We start from the raw sequence: 22,428 nt of genomic DNA on the forward strand, positions 1-22,428 counted from the left end.
AGCATTTCAGATGGAGGGAAGTATAATGGAGAAACTCCAGGTCTGGAAGTCAGAAATTCTGGGAATTCATCTCAGGTCTACAACTTACTGGCTACTAATTATTGACCTTAAAAAACCCCCCACATTTACTTTTCTGGTTTTCAGCTCTACATCTGTAAAGTGGTTTTAACAGTTAATAGCACCTCTGCCTACTGCACAATACTGTTGTAAAGAAAGGCATTACCAACTACAAAATAACTTGCTGTTTAAGAGGTTAAGGGAATTAAAAAGCTTACTTGCCTCTCTGACACTGAAGACAAAGGAGAATGCTGTGCCATCAACCCCTTCCGTACAGTTTCCTACCCTGGATCTGTAATAACAGGTCCCTTTAGCAATTTCCTGACATTAGGAAGTTGCTAAAGGGACCTATTATTTAGTATTTAAGGGACCTATTATTAGTATTTAAGAGAAAAACTCACAAAATGATTGTAACCGTTCCCTCAAAAAATGGCAGAACCCCCCTTTATCAATGATAAAGTACTAAAGGCTTAAATTTTAAAACTCTCCTAGTTTCTATTGTAATTTTCTACTTTTAAATTTTCTATATGTCATCTCTACGGCCAAAGACTACCCTCCTCAGCAAAAGACAATTACCTTTTCCACAGTTCTCACACCATTTCTGCTGACTTACATCCAAACCTGCACCAACCACACAACCCCATGCCTTCAGTAAATTTCTGACACTTGTGATAGAACACCTGGAGATTCTGATAACTCTCCAAATCTGTAATTACATATTTTGAAATATACTTCTCTTTTTCTGGAGCCATATTTCCACTAAAATTCCATGTTAAATGTTAGGTTCTCTCTCCTTTGATGAAAAATTCTGCAGTGATGAACATTCTCCCAAAATGGAGTATGACCAATCAGTTCATGTTGTAAGACCAAACTAATATCAAATTGATAAAATCTATCCATTATTTTTATGAAAAAGATGTCATACCACCAGTCCTAAACCAAACTGAGATTCAAATGCTAGATAATTTGGGCAGGCTGAATTCATAAGAACTTGCTTTCACATACAGTATTCAATTCGTGTGATTACATTGCAGGAGCCTTTAAAAGGTTTCATGAACATTAAACCCAAGTATGTCAGAGAATATTGTCATCTCTTCTTCCAAAGCTCTCTAAAATCAGAAGAGACACTCTTCCTGCCTAGCAGAATCACTGACATCCAGCAGGTCCTTAGCACTGTCTTCATGCTCAATGTTTACTAAATGACTCAGTTACATCTGCTGTACTAAAGCTACTAAATGATAGGTTCTCAAATAAGAGTCTTTGTAAAATTAGTTACTTGAAGTCAGGAAATAGTTCACATACATTTACACCAAAAAAACCACACATAGAAAAAATTGTTGTAAATGCATTGCAATAAAACTACAGGTTAAATACTGTGACCCAACTTGGACACAACAAATAGCATTTATGTGTTCCCCTGTGTAGGTCTGTGGGCAGGAGGACTAGACTGCAGAGCCATGGACTTGTCCCTGCAACCCCACTGCAAGGGCAGAGGGGCTGGAGAGTGAGAAGGAACAAAGGAAGGAGGGAGCCTATGTGCTTACTGACTGACTGAAAACTTTGAGGAACTCAGTCTCTACTCTTTCATTCTCTGGGGACTTGGGAATTCCCAGACCTCCACTATGGGCCACATAATCCAATTTTCCCAAATTATTAAAAATGATAACACCTGTGATTAGGTTGCTTATAGTAATGCAGAAGTTAGAGAAATCACTTACCTGGTGAAGTTATTAACTTGCTGTGATCTTGACATGTTTATACTGTTCAGTTCTGGTACATTCAAATTAGATAACTGGTGTTTACTATGGCAATATGATTGATGTGCTTTATTTGATATTATACCATTACTACAACTTTCAAAACCTGGGGGAAAAAAGAAAAAGATAGGTTATGAAAATAGAAACAAACATTAATTTATTATTAGGTTGTAAATAATGTACCCATATTCCGATTTTTGTGAAATATAGGAAAGTTGGTGGACTATTGAAGTAATAACTAACTAACTTCTTTGAAAGGACATAAATATAAAATTACCATGAAACAATTACTTAAGGCTTCACTATGGATCTTCCTTACCCTCATCCCCGACCCTCTGAGGGCAGTGTTAGCATCACCCCTGAAGTGACTGTATGATATCCAGGAGGTGTAGTGGCTAAGAAGACAAACACGAGAATCATCTGCACTGCAGAGTGGTATATAAAAAGAAGTATTAATGAAGGAAGGTATCTGGTGACTAAGAAAAAGCAAAGGTGTTACTCCATGAAAGGAAAGGAAACAGCATTAGATTCTGTTTTAGAAAGTTAAATGTAGAGGAAAGATAACACCTTGGGAAAAACAGAATGAAAGAGATAAAGAAAGAAAGAAGACTAAAAAGGATTAGGAATAAAACTGTAAAGTGATCATAAAAGCAAAGAAAGGAGAGAATTCTAAGAGAACAGAAATGCCTTGGAGAGCAGGGCTGGTGAGCCAAAAAGGAAACAGGAGACAATATACGGGGCAGAGCGAATGGTGGCAGGACGCTAGCTTGGTTGAAGAAGAATAAGATAAAAAGCATACATCATGGTCCCATCACCTCCTTAAAATTTATACTTTATAACTGATTACCTTTTCATTACCAAGCATTTATAATTTAATTTCTAGGGTGAACCTCATACATTGGCTTTTGTTTACGAAGATCTGCTCTTAATAACCTATTCTCAGAAAGAGCTCTTCAAATTACTTCCTGATAACACAAACACATGCATCTGATCCACCTACAAGTTTTCTTCTAGAACATCCTGTGATCAAATATACACATGTGCAAAACTGCTACACAAAAATGTCTAGATTTTTAAACATTTTATTTTGGTTCGAAAATATAAGAAAGGAAAAAATATAAAGTTAATATCATAAGACTGAATCTCACCAGAAAAATGTGCAGTATTTCCTTTGCCAGATGCTAAATTGTGGATATTCATTCCATGGCTGGGGCTCATACTTGGACTACTAAAAGGTCGAGGACTAACAGGGTAATTGTCTTGAGATTTTGGACTTCGGCCTCCCAAACATCGTACTTCACTATCTGTACCATTCACCATTTCTATAAACTGACGCACTCTAAAAAAAGGGAAGAAATTTACTTAGATAATCTTCAAATAGCCATTTATTTAACAGCAACAGATTTCTTTAAAAAGATATTTTAAGAGCTTGTGTATATCAATAACTTTGGCCTTTGGATAGTATTCTAAAAATACTAAATATGGTTTCATATACTGTATTGCTTAAAATATAAAATGAGACTATAATGCAAAAGATACTATATCCCCTTTAATCCAGATTTACTAAGAAAATGAAAATCTATCTGTAGCTATAATAAAATAAAAATGAACTCCTATTTTAAGCCCCTAAATAATTTAAACTAATATTTGTACTTGGTAAAAAAAACAAAAACAAATTGTATATTAGAACCTGATGGGATTCCAACAAGTATTTCTACATCCCTACTCACAGCAGCACTGTGCACAGTATCTAATAGTGGAAGAAGCTCAAATGTGTGTCAGTGCATGAGGGAGTAACCACAATGTGGTATATATACAATGGAGTATCATTTAACCTTCAAAAGAAAGGAAATTTTGTGCTACAACACAGATGAACTTTGAGGACATTATGCTGTAAAGTAAATAAGCCAGTTACAAAGGACAACCATTTCATGATTCCACTTATATAAGGTACCCAGAACAGTCAAGTTGAGATTCATGGAGACAGTAGAATGGCAGCTGCCAGGAGCTTGGGTGGGGGGGGGGGGGGGGTGCGGCAGAGAAGTGGGGAGTTAGTGTGAAATGAGGGCCAAGGTTTCAGTCTGGGAAGACGAGAAAGGCCTTGGAGGTGGATGGCTGACGACGGTTACAAAGCAATGAGAATGTACTTAATACTACTGAGCTGTGCACGTACAAACGGCAAATTTTATCTTATGTATACTTAAAATTTTTAAAATGCTACAGGCTTACTATAAGGTAATTACTATATGGTACTTTACAGAAGGGAAAATAGTTCCCATCTTCTAAATAAGATTTCCACATTTGGAAACAGAGACCGAATGACAGAATAGACACAAAGCAAATGACGCCATTTGTTTATACTCCTCAACACAAGTGCTTCCTATAATCTTTTACTTAAAAGTGTTACATTACAAAATTTTCTGTCAACATTTGAAAGAAGTTAAAACAAAAAGTAAAACATGGAAATGAGTTCGATTACAAACAACACACATATATAATACATATAACATGTTTGTTAAAGAACTCACTTTAACGTGAAAAGAAGATTAGGATTTCTTTCAAGTAAACTTGGGTACAACTGTTGTGTTGTTTCAATGGCTTCTCCCATTCTTCCTGCTAATACCAATTTCTGAATTCCTATTTATAAAAAGAGTGAAAATTAATGTTTTAAAAGTAGAAACATATAGTAGACTCAACAAAAAGTTAGTAAAACATTTTAAAATAAGTTACTGTGACTTTCATTTTTCTAAAGTCACAGTTTCAAAGAAAAGTTTTCAGATAAATTTAAAAACAAGTACTTTCATAAACTATTTTAAAAAACCACAAACTATCATACAAGTAATATAGAAAAAACACCTACTAAGCAGTACTGAAGTGAGAAACACTAAGGTTAAAAAGGTGGCTACATTTATGGCATACATGGTAATTATGGTTTGTCTCATGGATATGTACTAATCTCTAAACTCATCGAGTTACATTCACTAAATATGTGCAGATCTTAATATGTCAACTATACATCAATAGAGTGGTTATAAAAGACCACAGGAAACATTAAAGAAATAATATACAAAATGTCTTATCAAATATGAGACTTTTGGAACCCAGTACTTAAAGAATGCTAAACTTTGAGTAAGATCTGAATTCAACAGACACTCAGTGAACATTTCTTGTGTCACACGTGCGTTAACTTAGATGAGGACACAAAGAATAAGTGATCACCTCCTGTTCACCAGAGCTTATACAGTGAGACAACGTGTACAACAGCGACAATACAATGCAGTCAGGGCTATTATAGCAGTTTGACCTACAAAAAAATTTTGTTTTCATCCATCATGATCTTGCCCATCAAGTTTTGTTTTTATGCCTATATTCTCACCAAGTTCTACGCTCCCTGATGAATGACTGCACCAGTTTTAAGATGGCTGACTACGACACAAGTTACCGTGCGGACCTGCCCTGTGAGGACAGGCCCTATCACTCTGGCCACAAGCACTATAGAAACTAAGCAATAAATACTTATGATCGAAACTATCTTAAATTCAGATAGTTATTTAAATGGCAAAGGTATTTATATTTCTTTCATATATTACCTCCACTAACATCCAATTATGGAACTACTTTAATAATAATTTTTAAAAACCATTTTATTGAATGTTTATTTCCTGAAAGCTCAATAAAATATTTTTGAAGAAAAAATGATAAGCATTCTTATAAAAAATTCTCCAAAATTATATCTTTCTAGAACCAGGATGCTAACAAAGTCCTATGCTATCTATCTAATCTATTTATTTATTATACTTATGTAACATCGATGCGGGAGAGAAACATTGATCCGTCGCTTCCCATGTGTGCCCTGACTGGGAGTTGGATCCACAACCCAGGCATGGGCGCCCACCAGCAATAGAACCCGCCACCTTTTGGTGAATGGGATGATGCTCCAACCAACAGAGCCATCTTGCCAAGGCCTATGTAAAGTTTTTCAAGGTAGTCTTCAGAAATGTCAATGAAAACAAATTGCAGCAGCATCAATTTTTAAATTTATTTTAAAAAATATTAATTTGAAAATAAAAATTCTAAAAATGCTATAACCTGAAAACAAGTATTAGCCATGCACCACAGGGCCCTTACTTTGTCTATTCTTAATGGAAGCCAACTCTTCTAGAACGGTCTGGTCTGTAGATCTGGCAAAGGCCTCTGCTGTGGCACAGTACCCATGATGGACTAAATAAGATGAAACCATTCTTAAAGTAAAAAAAAAAGAAACACAACTTTTAGTCAAGACAATATATGCTTCATACTATAATTTTTATATACAAGGTCTATTTCAGTGTTATAAAACCAATCTACTTCCTTGAAACAATTAAGGCTTCAATAACCTCAAGTTCAAAGTTCAAAAAATCACTGTTTTTTCATGTGGTATTTCTGAAAAGATAACTGAAAATGCTACGTTGAGACTACTGTCCCCAATCAAGGACATCCCTGTTCTCTCCAGGTCCTTCCCTATCATTTCCTATCCTTACAGACAATCCTACTACCCATAATTTCTGTTTCACGTTTATCATGACTCATCCCCATAAAGTGCTATCATTTTATAAAATAAATTTGAAATAACAGAAGAACTCCTTGTATTACAGGGTTCAGCCCCATTCTTTATCTATCAGTTACATTACATGGGATCACAAGGTATGAACACAAGAAACAACCAAGGTGAACCTGGAGAGAGAATCTTTCAGAAAAAGTCTATGAGGGTGATAATACTAATCCATGAGAAGTTGGCCTTCTGATGTAAATCAATTAGTATGGCTGGGCACAGTAGGTTAACTACTCAAATATCATTTATATGTAAGTGACAGAGACTTCCAAAGCAACTTATTTCTTAAAAAGCCACTAAGTGGCCAAAACACACACTTAAATCTAACCACAAAATGTTAGAGAAACTGTTGATTAAGCAATATTAACCCAGATAGCCAATATATCCAAATATTCAACTGTTAAACCCGTGTCCATCTGGCACTGCTGAGGACTTGCTGGAAAACTGTAGAAAGCAGCGGTTCTGGAAAGGGAATTGAAGTGGGGAGGGCAATCTCTAAGAAATAGATTTTTCATTTTATTTCATCTAATTGTCCAGATTAATTTTAGAAGTAGGGAGAACCCTTTAAAATAAACCTTCCAGAAGGTCAGAGTGTCAATTTGGTGAAGAAGGAGGTTGGGGTCAGGGCCCTCACTGGCTACAGGATACAATACTTCCTCTCCTACTATTCTGCCGTGATGCTCTGTGGCAACAATTTTTAAAGCATTAAAGGGATGGATCCAAGAAGAGCAACTTATCCGAGCTTTAATTCATGGCAATGGTGGGACTCTGAGTCAGAGAGTTCACTCTTCTTTCAGGTGCAGGACAAAAATATTCGTGTAGACTCTAATACCTGATGATAATAGCTCTAGAGAGGGAACATGTTTTCAGAATCACAAGCATATCTTCCAATCATTATCTACCCCAAAAGTACGTGCAGAAAGCTTTATTAGATTTGTAAATTTCAGACTGTTCAAAGCAATTATAGACATTTAAGATGAATTGTGTCAGATTCATGGTATCTGAAAGCCTCTGTTATTTTCTTTGGTTAGATTACAATAGTGAAAATGATTACTTAAGCTTATAGGTATTTGGTTAATTTTTAAGTCTATACTCTTTCAAGCTTCAAGAGCTACCATTTAGTACCACTGACATTCAGGTGTCATCTTAGGTAATGGTCACAGGAATGTATTTTCCTGATGACATCCATAATGACATTATTCTACTTTTTAATAAAATGCTCCTTAATAAAGCAAATTGAGTTGAGACAGAGGTTATTTCATCATACCGCACTTTTGCGGACACTCACTGCGTGCCCTGCTGCTGCCCATCCCCACCACTGCTACGACTGGATCCTAAGTATGTACCCTGCACTTGGGACCCTGACTCCACGTTCACTGTTCCTGGGCTTCATCTCCTGTGCCTCTTCTTACATGGCTAGGAACAGCACATAAGTAAGTGGCATTAGAAATAGCTAATAAGATTTGAAAAATTTCTTTTTTCAGAGGTTTTTGGTCAGATTTTCCTATTTAGAATAGGAGCAATTATAACATTCATAAAACTACAGGACAAGTACTAAATATTTAGCAAAAAAGGGATCCCAGTAAACAAAAATAGCTAACATTCTTACAGAGAGTAATCCATTCACTAGAAACATTTAGCCAAATCCTTAAAAGTATAATGTACATATTACATCTGTCTTCCAGACATATATAGAATATAAACTATATATAAATATAGGTAGTTTACTTACTATATATAAACTATATAAATATGTAAACTATATAAATACATATTTATATTTTATATATTTATATATATAATATAAATAAAAGAATATATTCCACACTTATATATAGAATATAAACTATACCATTATTCTGATGATTATTCTTCCTGAGTTCTTTTCCCCATAAATATTTGAACTATTGCTGAACAACATAGTCACGTGCATGTCCAAAATTACATATGATCCTAAATTATACAATCTAAATTACCTTTCTAAATTTATCTCTTGCATTGGTACTATTATAAGATGAATCATATAACCTATGGAAATCACTAAATGCCATTACTAACCAGAGAAAAGGAATTACCCTAACTTAAGCAATCTAGTGTTACTTTATTTCTTTCATCCAATTTATAAGCCAGACTAATATATTATTCTGTATGTTGTCATCAAACATTCTTTTTAATTGTTTAAATAGTGAATTACTTTTTACAGAGATTAAAATATAATCAGTACGTAAATTACTAGGCTATAATGAGTAAATTTAAAAGCTTCAACAAATATTCTTTTGTATGGAAGAATAAAATGTTTTATAAAAAAAGTACTTTCGAATAATGTCCATTCAAACTGCCTTCCTTGCTTTTAAAAAAAATTTTTTTTTATCTTCACCTGAGGACATTTTTTCATTGCTTTTAGAAAAAGAAAGAAAGGGGGGAGGAGGAGAGAGTGAGCACTACAGAGAGAAACATTGTCTTCTTGTATGCACCCCAACTGAGAATCAAACCCACAACCCAGGTATATATGCCTTGACGAGGAATCAAACCCGTGACCTTCTGGTCCCCAGTATGACATTCCAAACAACTGAGCCACACTGGCCAGGCTCACTTACTTTTGTATCATGGTCTGCCACTCTCCTTCTCGATCCCCAATAGGAAACCGGTCTATCTGTGCCTGTATTTTGGTTCTCCACTCCCGCATGTAGTCTTCTATATCAAACACAAAAGGATGTTGCCCAAAATTGGCATCAACGACCTCTCCTGGTGTCTGGAGCCCAACAGTGGGATATAAGTTTGGCTGTAAAACAACACACTTCACTAAGCATCTATCCCTTTTATGTTAAAGGCATTCATTCTTTCAAATGTTATCTCTTTAAAGTGACAAAACAATAAATTTATTTCATAAATATTTTTAAATCTCAATCCAAAATTAGAGTAAGACTAAAGCAAATATTCTAAAATACAATAAAGTGAAAAATAACATTTCCTGTAATGTAATCAAGAAAAATATGAAAAAACTGCAATATCCATTTTATTTATTCAGAGACCTCATGGAAATAAGACTTTTAGTAAATGAAGACCTAATCCTTGCTCTTAAGAGTGTCGTAATATTAGCTACAGAGATTCAAGTATAACATGTAACTCAGGTTTACCCTTTTATATGATACATGTAACGCACTCTGGAAACCCCATGTGAAAGCCAGTTACCACAGAAGCAACCCTAACTGGGCAGGTACTACTTTAAGTTACTGATTTCACTTATCTATATACCTGGCATGCCTCTGTAAAGAGACGATGGTAATTAGGAGCAAAACAGTGCCATTAAGAGTAGGGATTCTCCACATAAAAATAAAAGACACAAATGGACATATTTCAAGAGGAAAAAAGGATGGATTTTGAATTTCAAATTTATGAAGAAATGCATTTAGATATACTCCAAGATTTTGAGGCTAAACAATCAATTTAATAGCTTCAGGTAAACAAAAAAAACCAGAGTCCTCCTTTGGGCTCTACCACTAGTTGTTACACCTAAAGGGAGAAAGAGTTACTGAATGGCAGTGTTTAATCGTTATGTAACCCAGTGAAGTAATTATTACGATTTGCATCACAAAAACATGGAAACTGAGGGTCGGGGGCAAATTAACTTGCTCATGGTCTCTCTACACTATGGCAGAGGTGGGACTGGAACAGGGTTGACACCAAATCTACGTTCAATTTTTCTGCCTAGAAATCCAAACCCTACTTCATCTTCATCCTCTGTATTTATGCCTTACTTCTTCACTTTAATGGTTATCACAAACGGTTTCAGTATAAAATTGGGTAAAAATGACAATCATGTATAAGGTGCTTAAACAGATTACAAGCAAAAAGGAGAGTGTGTTTAAAAACAACGGATCGAACAAGCACCTACAATCAGAAACAACAGGAGTACTGTGTTAAAATACTGAGAAACAGAGTTGCATCAGATTAGGGGGGAAATGGAAATGCAATGTACACAAATGTACTGATTTTAATAATCAAACAAAATGAGCAAATTAACAGAATTTTAAGTCAAACACAAGTGAAATACTTATTACAACCATCTCATTTCACCAATGCGAAAACAGACCTAAAGAGTTCAAGGAATTTATCCAAAAGTACGCTTATTAATGACACACATAAAGGGAAAAACAACTGTCATTCACTGCACACGGAAATGTAAACTAACATAATCTTATCAGGACAAATTATGGCAAAGTATATTAAAACTGACAAAGTAATTTCATTTGTAAGAATTAATCCTATAGAAAAAATATGCAAAGATGCACGAGGCTTGTCCAGAAAAAGTCCAGCCCTTGTTGATATAATGAGAAAGATTTGTGTGACATTGATGCAACCTGGTAGCCAAGGAGAGTGGACTGGAGTGCGCATGTGGAAATGGTGACAACTTCACTGTACTAGTCAGTGGGGATGGTAGACACCATTGAGTGAGCATGTGTACTGTGTGGCCATCACATTCAAAACGACTGAGTGAACAGAGCAATGAATCTGCATCAAATTTTGTGTTAAGCTTGGACATTCATTCATGGAAACTATTAGGATGATTCAGAAGGTTGCAGCTATGGGCAGCTGGCGATTGGCAGCTTCGTCAAGACAACATGCCCCTCGCGCATCATGTCTCTTGTAGAGGTTTCTGGAGAAACATCGTATCACCCCTCTGGGTGACTCAGCCCCCCTACAGTCCAGATTGGGCGCCCTGTGACTTCTGGCCTTTCCTAAAACTAAAAAAACCTTTAAAAGGGAACAGATTTCAGACCATGGATGAGATTCAGGAAAATACGATGGGGCAGCTGATGGTGACTGGGAGAACTGTGTGAGGCCCCAAGGTGCCTATTTAGAAGGGGACTGAGGTGTCACTGTCCTATGTACAGTTTCTTGTATCGTGTATCTTCTTCAATAAACGTCTCTATTTTTCACAGTAAATGGCTGGATACCTTCTAGACAGACGTTGCATTCCTACAAATTTGCAATTTGTAATTTCAAGTAAAAATATGTCCATTTACAAGTGGAATTATATATCACATTCATCAAAGCTCAGACTCCAATAATTTTAAGATGCCATCATTTTATATTTAAGAAAAATCACTGCCCATTAAACTCTCAGACACTAGATTCCAAGATGCATCCCCATTTCATAGATATTAAATTATAAAAATAAGCAAAAATGTGTATACTGGCAAAGATGCCCAATACATATTACTAAAGAGAACGAGCTACAGAAAACTGCATAAACTATCACCCCCCCCTTTTCTGTAAAGATTTACATAAGGAACATGCCAGTGATTCCATTTCCAGGAATTTATCTCAAGAAACCCAGAACACTAATTCAAAAGAATATAGGTAAATGTATTTATTCCACATATAGACCCTCTATCAGGATTTAACACTACAATAAAGAGTAATATCACAGGTACAAAACACATATAAATATTGGTTTGGTGGTCCCTTTAAGGGAAAGACTTTTTCCTTCCTTTTTAAGTAGGAGAATGATATGTTGCATGTGGAAGTCCCAGAAGATTTCAGCCATAAAAATAAAGAACTCTGAACCACAATCACTATAACCACCACTCAACACACTGTTACAGAAACAAATATCGCCACTGGTTAATTATAGACAAATCAAAACATAACTGGCTATTCTAATCTGGGACAAAAAATAGTTAGAAAGTAATAAAAATAGTCAACATGTCCACAACCAGCTAAGCCTTTTCCAAGGAAATTATCACCAACATCTACCAACAAGGAATAAAAACAAACAAAAAATCTGCTCACTCTGACAAGTTAATTTACTTTCTTGGTGCTACAAAAAGAGAAAACAGCCCTGGCTGGTGTAGCTCAGTGGATTGAGTGCAGGCTGTGAACCAAAGGGTTGCTGGTTTAATTCCCAGTCGGGGCACATGCCTGGGGTTGTGGGCTGGGCCCCCGGTGGGGGCCACATGAGAGGCATCCACACACTGATGTTTCTCTAACTCTCTTTCTCCTTCCCCTCTTTCTAAAAAAACAAATAAATAAAATCTTAAAAAAAAAAAGAAAAGAAAACAAAGAAACAAAAAACCCCCCGACCACTAAGCCCTTCAACCAATTCCAAATGAAACTTGGTCTTAATAAAACCTCTGCATTGGTTCCAAACCATACCAACCTATGTACCACCACCTACGCCTGTGCTCCCCCACTCTTCCCCACCCCCACAGATGCTCTTCTCTGATGCCTACCCCTTCCACCTACACATATGATAATAGCCAACTTTCTACGTAAGGGTATGATCAGTTACTTTCCTTCTCTCTATATTACATCACCTTTTGCTTGGTAGTGAATCATTCTCATCAGCAAACATTCTGCTAAACCTAACAAAAAAATCTTCTATTGCCCCCACTTCCACCAACCAGCTCTTCACCCCATTTTTCTATTCCCTATGTGGCCAAAGTCCTCCAAAGTTGTCCATACCCCATCACTTCCCTCTTCTCTTACCTCTTTTCAATCAGAATCTCTCCATCATTCTTCTTAAATTTTCTTGAAAAGGTCATCAGTGACCTCCACTCTGCTAAACTCACTGGTCAATTTGTGATGTTTCACAATTGCCATCTGACACCACTGATTACTCCTTTCTTGATATACTTCAACACTGTTTTTACTTTGGTTTGACGACACCCAATTATTAGTCTCCCTTCTACCCCAGTGGCGGCTCCTTCTCAATTTCCCCCTGCAGGTTTCTTCTCTTCTCCCACATATGGCATGCCCCACAACTCGGCCCTCAGTCTTTGGACGGCTTGGTCCAACCAGTCTCACGGCTTTATATTTAAACACCAAAATGCCCATTACTCACAATCACTTTTGAATTCTGGGACTGTATATCCAACTGCATACCTGACAACTCCACTTAATTTATCCAAAATTACACTCTAAACCTCCTCTCTCTACCTACACCCTTCTCCGCATTATAAGCGGCATTTCCACTCATCTGTTTTCTCAGGCCCGACATCTTGAAGCCAGATCCTCTTTCTCACCTTTTTGCATCCAATTTATCAGAAAATTTTCTTGGCTCTCAGTTGGATTTAAAATATATATATTTCCCTGGCTGGTGTAGCTCAGTGGATTGAGCGTGAGCCTGCGAAACAAAGGATTGTGGTTCGATTCCCAGTCAGGGCATATGCCTGGGTTGCAGGCCAGTTCCCAGCAGGGGACTCATGAGAGGCAACCATACATTGATGTTTCTCTCCCACTCTTTCTCCTTCCCTTCTCCTCTCTCTAAAAATAAAATTAAAAAAATATATATATACCTTCTTTATTTTAATCCATCTGAAACTTACTGTAGATAAATATAAATCAAAATCCTAAGATTTATATTTTTCAAACAAAACAAAAAATACTTGTTCCATCACCACTTAATAAATAATGCTTCTTGGTGAGCATTTTTGATTTGTAGACTCTGAATTTTCTTTGGCTTCGTAAAGTTTTTTCTATTATAACTTTGGTATCTTCTGTTTTTCTAGGATTTTCTTCAGGAATATTAATAATCTGTAGTCTATTCTCGCCTCTGAGTTTCCTGTCATTTCAAAACATCTCTGAAACTGGAATGTGTCTTATAATAGATGGCATCTTACATCTGGTCAGGTGGCTGTCATGACACAGCTGTTACTGCTGCACAGGTACGAATTTGTTAAAGGATGAGCTTACTAAAAACTCAGGGACATGATGATTTTTTCTGGTGAAACAGCTGGATAACTGCAACCCCTAAGACATTTTAGTCATTAAGCCAACTGAGACAGGAACCCCAGAGTCCTGGTTATTGTCAGAAAACCTTTGGTTAACACTTTCTGGCAATATTAAGAAAGCGACAGCACCAAAACCTGCACAATGCCATCAGGAGCTTGGGGGGAAATGCCAGAGACACACTGGAGAACTCTTGAGAAATGTTCTTGATGGCACAGGAGATAATGTCATGTGGAGCACCACAGACAGCAACACTACACAGGCAGTTTAAAAAGTTGAATTCCACTTGAAGAAGTGCGGGGAAGACTTAATCAATTTATATTGCTATGTCACAATTTTTAGGAATGCAGTAAGTGATACTGATTAAAATCTATTAAATACTTTCAAAGATTGTTGGGTAAATGTAAAATACAAATTCTACGTAATAAGAAAGCATTGTATCACAGTTTGCTAGTTTTGCCCCTACTGTTACATGAGACGCATATGACACTGGACAGAGCCTCGGATCTGGTAAACAAGGTGTCATACTCACACCACTTTGCCCACCTCCAGTGACGGAGTCACCATCATCTGCTGCCTCAATTTCTGCAATAGCCCCACTCGGGTCTGTCTGAGTGTAACCTTATTCTCTACCTGCCATCTATTTGTCAAGCCTGCAGTCAGTGCTCCCTTAAGAACTGAAGCTGTATCAGAAGAACTAAAGTTTGCAATGCTCAGAGTAAATGCCAAAGTCCTTACAATGACCCTCAGGATCCAGATGATGTAGCCAACCCACACCATCGTTACCTCTGACTTACCTCCTCCTACAGTCTTTCACATGTCTTTCTACTTCATGCTATTCTTCAAACAGGCCACACATGCTCCTGCTTCAGTGCACACATTCCTCTAAGTGTTCCCTCTGTCTGGAACATTCTTCCTCTATGTATCCATTTAGTTAACTCCCTCACTTCTTCAAAAGTCTCTGCTCAAGTCCTGGCTTGAGCAAAGGTGAGCAAACTGTACATCCCATATTCTGTGTTTGGTACTCCCATTCGGTTTTGTTTTTTCCTTCTTTGAAAAGTACTTAAAAACCTTTAAAAATGCTATGATTTACTTATTTGTGATGTACTGTTCATTCGCACTTCCCCAGCTTGAATACCTCAAAAGGACAGAGACCTTTACCTTACCTGTTTTCTTCAATGACATAGCCAAGCACAGAACCTGCCATACAGTATGCATGCAATATACACTGAATTAATAAATGACTAGAACTGCTTTATAGTCATTGCTGAAAAGTCCAATACCAAAAAATTCAAATAAATGCAGAGTGACATTAAGAAGTATATTTTAATAATCATTTGATTTATTTTTTTTAGCCATAACAAAGTTTCCTTCTACAAGGTGTCCAGTGCAATTTGAAGTTTAATCGCTGAAGGTCAACACCAACTAGAGAAAGATTTCTATTCGACACATGGCATATAAACTGAATGTCAGTAAGAATGCCTTGTAAACGTGCTCAGCATTAGTTTCTTTATGTAAGTTGTTTAATTAAAAATGCAAAAATGATTTTTAAAAAGTTATGTCTTACCGGTAGGTCAGTGAAGGCAATACCTTAAAAAAAAGAGAAAAGGTGGCATTAGAGGCTGGTTTCCAAAGGCAGACTATGGTAACAAGTTAAATTTCTAACTAAAACAAAACAAAAAAAAAGGAACAGAAAAGGCAGAAAAGAAAAAAACTGAATACCTAAATATAAAACGATGAGAGTAATTTTTTTCTCAATAACACTAACAGGTCTGAGTGAATGCTATGCCCTTTTTCAGTATCATCATCCTTATTAGTCAGACACCAATGTTATTTTTGTCAAACAGCTATTGACGCCAGGATTTTTAAAATGATTTTTAGATATATCTTCAAAGCTACATATATACTGGAAATCATATAAGCAAACTGGTTGCAAAACAGTCACATCTGAATTTTGACCAATACTGAAAGTGCTTTATCCAGCCTTATCTTTTAATCTTCCTCATTCGATGTGCTTGTTAAATAATTTTGAGGAAAGGTAAATATCATAATAAAGTTAAACAACGAAAAATGCAGTATTTTGTTTCTTTAAAAAAAATAAAATCTCTTACAAAAGTACATTCTTGAATAACCTTTGACTATTCTGGGAAACAATTCCTCTTTCAAAGGATAAAGATTTATACAGTGAGAATTTTTCTAGAATGTCCTAACAGCAATTTCAATGCAGTCATGTTCCAAATACACTTGAACAAGGTTAGTATCATTGGCATAAGTTATTGCCATCCCAAAGTGATGATTTAAGAATCTCTCCTCAAAAGTTAAAATACATTAGCTGAAGATAATAAACTGTATGCTTCTACAGAATGCCTCACTCATATATTTAAACAGACTGACTTCTAAAGTAACAGGAGGGGTGATGTTGGTGAGTTGGTTAATCTCAACTCTTCCAGCCTAAACCCATGTTCAAACAAACGACCATCCCCACCCTGGCCCCGCAGGGCTAATCGCCATCTAAAAGGTGAGGGGGTTTCCATCCAGTTATCCGCAGGGCTCTTCCCCCCTGACCTTCTATGGCTGTAACTGTGCCACACCATCAGAAAACTATTTATTAAAGCACTAAAATTAAAAGACAAACCAACTATAAATCTCTACTATATATTTTTAAATAAATGTGTAAAAATAGTGCTTTGTAAGTTAAAGTCCTTTCAAAAACTAGTGAATTCACATTGGCTTGTCAGAAGGAAAGGAAAGCTGGAGGTCCTCCCCAGCCGGCCCCAGGAAAACACTGATTACTTTTAGCTTCATTAGTACATAGAAAGTGAAGTGACTGTGGGCCAAATACAAAAATTTGCTCTAAAAATTTCAGAACACTTTTACAAAAAGCATTAAAAAATAAATATTTTAATAAAATTTTACATGTCTTTGCCATTTTTCATAAAGTAGCAGCTTAATCTTTTCTCAAAGATGTGCATATAAAACAATAGAACAACTGTAATGGTATAATCAATAAAATATATTTTAAAAAACTGCCTAAATTTACATTGTTTCAGTAAAAAATTCCTTTTGCCATTAATTACCGAAATCTTCACTCTTTACTAAAAACTATAATCAAAGTGTCAACTTAATTTCATAGATTAATACTTTTGCTTACTGCCAAATATAGCTACTCCAGCCTATGCACAGTTAAACCACAAAAAGATGCCAGTTTAACAAGTTGGTATAATTACTTCAATACAAAGAAAGCAAGCTTTTTATATAAGTTCTAATTTCCTGATTTGTCAAGAGGCTTTCTGAAAAGTGATCTTCATTTGATTAATGGTACTCATTAAAATAAAGTAAAAAAATTCAGGTTGAATTAACCTGGATATCGAAATGTTTCTCTTTTAATTGTTTTTCCAATAAAAACCTTTCCATTTCTCCTTACATGGTAAATAAATACACATTGTGAAAACCTTCATGACACAGAAGCTAAAGATGTATCGGCTCTTGGGTAATTATCCACTTTGGGAAGTACAAAGATCTTCTCGACGCTAGAATCTGGACCAGAGGTGAGCACATTTCTCCTATAAAGAGTCAGAGAGTCAATATTTTCTGCTCTCTAGGCCGCGTGGTCCTGTAACCACTACTCAGTCCTGCCCCGTAGCAGGAAAGCCAGCCATACACAGTGCACGAACATGGGTGTGGCTGCATTCCAATGAACCTTTAGTTCTACAGGAGCAATTCTACTCACAAATGTTTTACCACTGCACCCCTGGCACTTAGCCCAGTGTCTGGCAAACAATGATAATAAACAATATTTACTAACTATTCACTACATGTCAAGCAATCACCTAAGAGCTGCACAGGCATCATTTCAGTTCAATCTAACAACCTTAATGAAGTAGGTATTATAGGGATCCTGTTTTATACAAACCAAGGCACAGAAATGTTAAGTAACTTGCATAAGGTCACATGGTCTGAACCAGGAGATGAAGTCAGACAACTAAAGAACCCACTTACTAAACATTAAACCACTATTTTACTGCCTATGTGCTTAATAAATATTAATTTATGAATAATACCAAATGTTTCTAATTTACTTAAAATTTGAATGGAATTCCATCATTAGGTACCCTTTTAAAAATCTCATATTTTAAAAAGTTTTCTTATTCAAGAGAAAATTTCAAATTTAAATATCTGTAAAAACCTAATAGACAGAAAAACAAACTTACATCTTCCCATCTTCTGAAATAAAATATCTTCTCTGGGATAAAGTTTAAAAAAACTGTAAAAGACTAATTTAATTTTAAAAATGTGTATTTTGCATTTCTGAACCAAAGGTCATACCTTAAGAGATTTCTCCTGTTGAAGATGTTTATTTAGTATAATAAAGTATATTTAGTGGCCAAACCAACTGAGAGTAGCCCAGCTAACTGCTCGGTAAGTCAAAGCCAAAACAGGAACAACAAACTGAAGGAGGTGCATCTCCGAGAGACCAGTCAGCCACAACAACCAAATTCAAATACACGTATCACTGGCCTGGCAACCTTAACATTCCTGTACTGGTAAGAATGCAGGTGACCTTTGAACAAAGTAGAGCTCAGGGGCACTGACCCCTGTGCAGTTGAAAATCCAGCTATAACTTTTGACTCCCCCAAAAAGCTTCACGATGAATAGCCTACTGTTGACCAGAAGCCTTACCAATAATATAAAGTCTATCAACACACACGTTGTCCGTGTATTATATCCTGTATTCATACAATAAAGCTAGAGAAAAGAAAATGTTAAATCACAAGGAAGAAAAAACACATTTACAGTACCATATACTTTTACTGAAAGAAATACACCTGTATATATGGACCTGTGCAGTCTAGACCTGTGTTGTTTAAGGCTCAACCGTTTATAAGGATCTTCTGTGGACTTGGGATAATCTTGAAGTCAGATAATACTGAACTTTCAGAATCAATATTAATGATCAGGAGGAGAAGTTTAGGAGTACGATGACACACTAAGAAAAATAACTATTACCAATGCAACTGGACATTCATAATTTTCTATGAATGACAGAAAGAGTAGTTTTCGTGTTACTACAGAACACCTATTACATGTCTAAGCATACTATCTGCAGTCTAGTTTTTAAATACTGTTTATAAGCAAACTGAAAGTTCTGACTTCTGGGGTACTAGTTTTTGCCTCCTTTCACTTCAAACAGTAAAAGTAATGTGAAACCTTTTTATTTTTATACAGGATACCATCAGTTTTTATATCCTTTACACTTTCCATAATACAAAAAGCAAAAACTAAAAATACTTCTAAGAAATGGGAGTGTGAACAAGCATATACAATTTTTTAAATCCTTATCCAAAGATGTGCTTATTAATTTTATAGAGAGTGGAAGAAAGGGAGAGAAACATCCACCAACTGCCTCCTATAAATGCTCCAACCAGGGACCAAACCCTCAACCTAGGCATGTGCCCTAAATGGGAAAATCAAACTCACAACCTTTCAGATTATGGAACCACACTCCAACCAACTGAGCCACACTGGCCAAGGCCAATCATATATAATTTTAAGTCTGAAGTATTATGAGTTCATGTTTAACTAAAAATCCTAGTTTTTTGTTAGTCTTACAATGGATGGGTATCTTTATGTTTTCATTAATCTATTTACTTCTTAGTCACCTGTCTTTTACTCTTAGAAATTTTGCTGTTACTTGTTTTAATTCTGATCCCTTTTGCAGAACGAACTTACAGACACCACCCTTTATTAACCTTTGTTAGCAGGCACGACCTTGTCGCGTGTCAATGCCCTTAATTTGGTTGCAGCCTCAAGCTTTTCCTTCATATGTTATTTTGCCCTCGTGTCGAACTGAAAGCTGACGGCCCTTTTTTCTTAGTACCTGTTAATCTAGAGAATCAAATCAAATTGAATTTGGGCTTTATTTAAAGCAAAGCAGAAAACACTTAGGAATTCTATTATTAGAATAAATATCTGAGCATGGAAATCACCTATACAGTTATTCCTACACATGTGATACAATGTAGCCTTCACAGATTGCAACTTCCCACCATTTTCTCAACTTTCACCCGGAAGGAACAGAGAAATAATCTCCAGAGGCATTTATTTATAAAGGAGAATTACATAATTAATATGACTACCATGACATAAGTATAATAATCATAGTATTTGGTTATTTTACATGCAATACATTATCTTAGTACCTAAACTATGTCCATTCTTGGTGTAGAAGCAGGTATTGTTGATAAGGTTAACACAACAACCAATGACATCACCAGTCGTAAACGTTGGTCCATAAGGTTGTCCCGTTCCAGAAGAACAAAATGAATGTCCGTCATCCCCATGATAACCATATGAATGCTTATCCCAGCCTAAAGAGAAAGTTTTTACAATGAAATGTAAAGTTCCTTTGTGCTACAGGTATTCACTAAGATGATAAAATAAGAGCAGCACACCACACATGAGATAAAATTCCCAAATATACATATAAACTCTCAACAATTATACTACATAATTTTTATATTGAAGTACTGCCTATAACATTAAGGAAAATAAATTCAGCACACAGAACACTAGAACATGTATCAAACAGAGAGGTCTCCTACCAGGAAAAAAAAAAAAAAAAGCAAGACAGTTTTCATGCATATTTCCTTTGCTAATAGACCAAAGGAATTCTGCTTTGATTTGGTTTTGACAGACACACAGGCACACACACAGTTTAATATAAAGTAGATTTTTCTGTTTTGCTTTCTATCTTCAAAATGTTTCCTCCAAAATTACTTTTAAACATTAGTAAATAAAACACTAGAAAATATAATCCAAATATAACTTCCATGTGATCAATGGTTTCAAGAAACAGTTCGGCCCTTTGGATTCACACCTTCTTTGGTGTACTTTTCACCTCAGGCCTACACTCCCAGAATATTAAACAACTAAAAATGGGTTACAAGCCAAGCATGTGTTGGTTAGCAAACCAACCAATATTATTGGGTAAATATTTTACCTAATAAAATATTTAAAGCTGATATGACTATGTATTGGAAGTTAAAAATAACAAAAAACAAAACAGGCAAAAACAAAAAAAAATGCATGGTATGTTTTGCCAAGTAGCATAAAATTAAGTTTATTACAAAAACTCAAGCTTTCACTTTCAACCTATAGTATAGTTTGCAAAAATACAAAATATGTATCAATGTAGTTAACTATTTCAAGTTATTAATTAGAAGTTTAGCCACAAAGAGCTATGAGACTGTACTAGAGTTCAATCACTACTGTACCTGGTAGTCTATTCATGTTCACACCTTGAGCAGAGAGACCAATTCCCATGTAACTGTTAAAAAAAAAAAGGAAGGAAGGAAGGAAGGAAGGAAGGAAGGAAGGAAGGAAGGAAGGAAGGAAGGAGAAGGTTATTACAGCAATACATGTATAAATTACTAAACATTTTGAAATATTATTAAAACCACATCCAACTTTAAAATATATAGATCACAAAAGTTATTGCAATTCATTAAACAGCAAAAAAAGCAATATTAAGCAACAATAAAACTCATATTACAGCAAATTCCAATAATCATTCATAAACACACCCAAAATTATGGCAAAAATTATGCATTCTATTGACAATAAAAATCTTCCTGACTTATCTACATATAAATATTTAGGATTTAGACTTCTAACAAAAAGTACTGAAGGCTTATAGAAGAAAAAAGAAATGTTAAAACAAATGTATGTGAAAAAGAACATGGTAAAAATCTAGACCACATATCTATATAAAAGAACATGAATATATACTTGGAAAAACTGTCAACTTCATATAAAAACATGTGAATTCCTTAATAAAATTACACTGAAAAGTATGGTAGGGTATCTATATATTAGTTTTTTTTAAGTGTTTTGGCAAATTGACAAAACTGACTTAAACATGAGACTCTAAATAATTAATTGGTGAAACTAGAAAAACAAAATTATCTCCATAGAAGAAATACAAGAAGAAATACAATAATCAGGTGATTATTAAGGTATACAATTTTAAAGTTATAAATATAAAAAACCTGATAAAGGCAGTTCGAAAGAGTCTAGAACAATACACTTGTAAGCACAGATGCAAAAACAAAAACTAAATAAAAGAGCAACTGAATCCAACTTGCTAAAAAACTAATTGCGATTGTATCAAGATTTAAAATGGCACTTGACAAATTTCATCTACTATTCTTAATAAAAACTCAAGATAAAAATAAAAGGAAACTACTTAAATATGGCACGCATTTTTACAAATTGATTAAGAGCAAGAAA

At 35.4% G+C, this 22,428-nt stretch overlaps 1 protein-coding gene across 1 annotated transcript in view; it reads right to left on the bottom strand.

Annotated features, from left to right (window-relative positions):
• Nucleotides 1-22,428, bottom strand: part of RANBP9 (RAN binding protein 9) — a 77,629-nt gene that overhangs the window by 14,676 nt on the left and 40,525 nt on the right. Inside the window, exons 3-10 of the mRNA XM_037037974.1 lie at nucleotides 21,414-21,466; nucleotides 20,340-20,507; nucleotides 15,707-15,729; nucleotides 9,003-9,187; nucleotides 5,943-6,055; nucleotides 4,343-4,451; nucleotides 2,963-3,153; nucleotides 1,776-1,920 (exon numbers count right to left, since the gene is read on the bottom strand). Of these exons, the coding sequence (XP_036893869.1) occupies nucleotides 1,776-1,920; nucleotides 2,963-3,153; nucleotides 4,343-4,451; nucleotides 5,943-6,055; nucleotides 9,003-9,187; nucleotides 15,707-15,729; nucleotides 20,340-20,507; nucleotides 21,414-21,466 (987 nt within the window). The remainder of the gene's footprint in view (nucleotides 1-1,775; nucleotides 1,921-2,962; nucleotides 3,154-4,342; nucleotides 4,452-5,942; nucleotides 6,056-9,002; nucleotides 9,188-15,706; nucleotides 15,730-20,339; nucleotides 20,508-21,413; nucleotides 21,467-22,428) is intronic.

This window comes from Sturnira hondurensis, unplaced genomic scaffold, assembly GCF_014824575.4.
Source record: "Sturnira hondurensis isolate 20B ecotype Veracruz unplaced genomic scaffold, ASM1482457v3 Scaffold0023817, whole genome shotgun sequence".
NCBI classification, from domain to species: Eukaryota; Metazoa; Chordata; class Mammalia; order Chiroptera; family Phyllostomidae; genus Sturnira; species Sturnira hondurensis.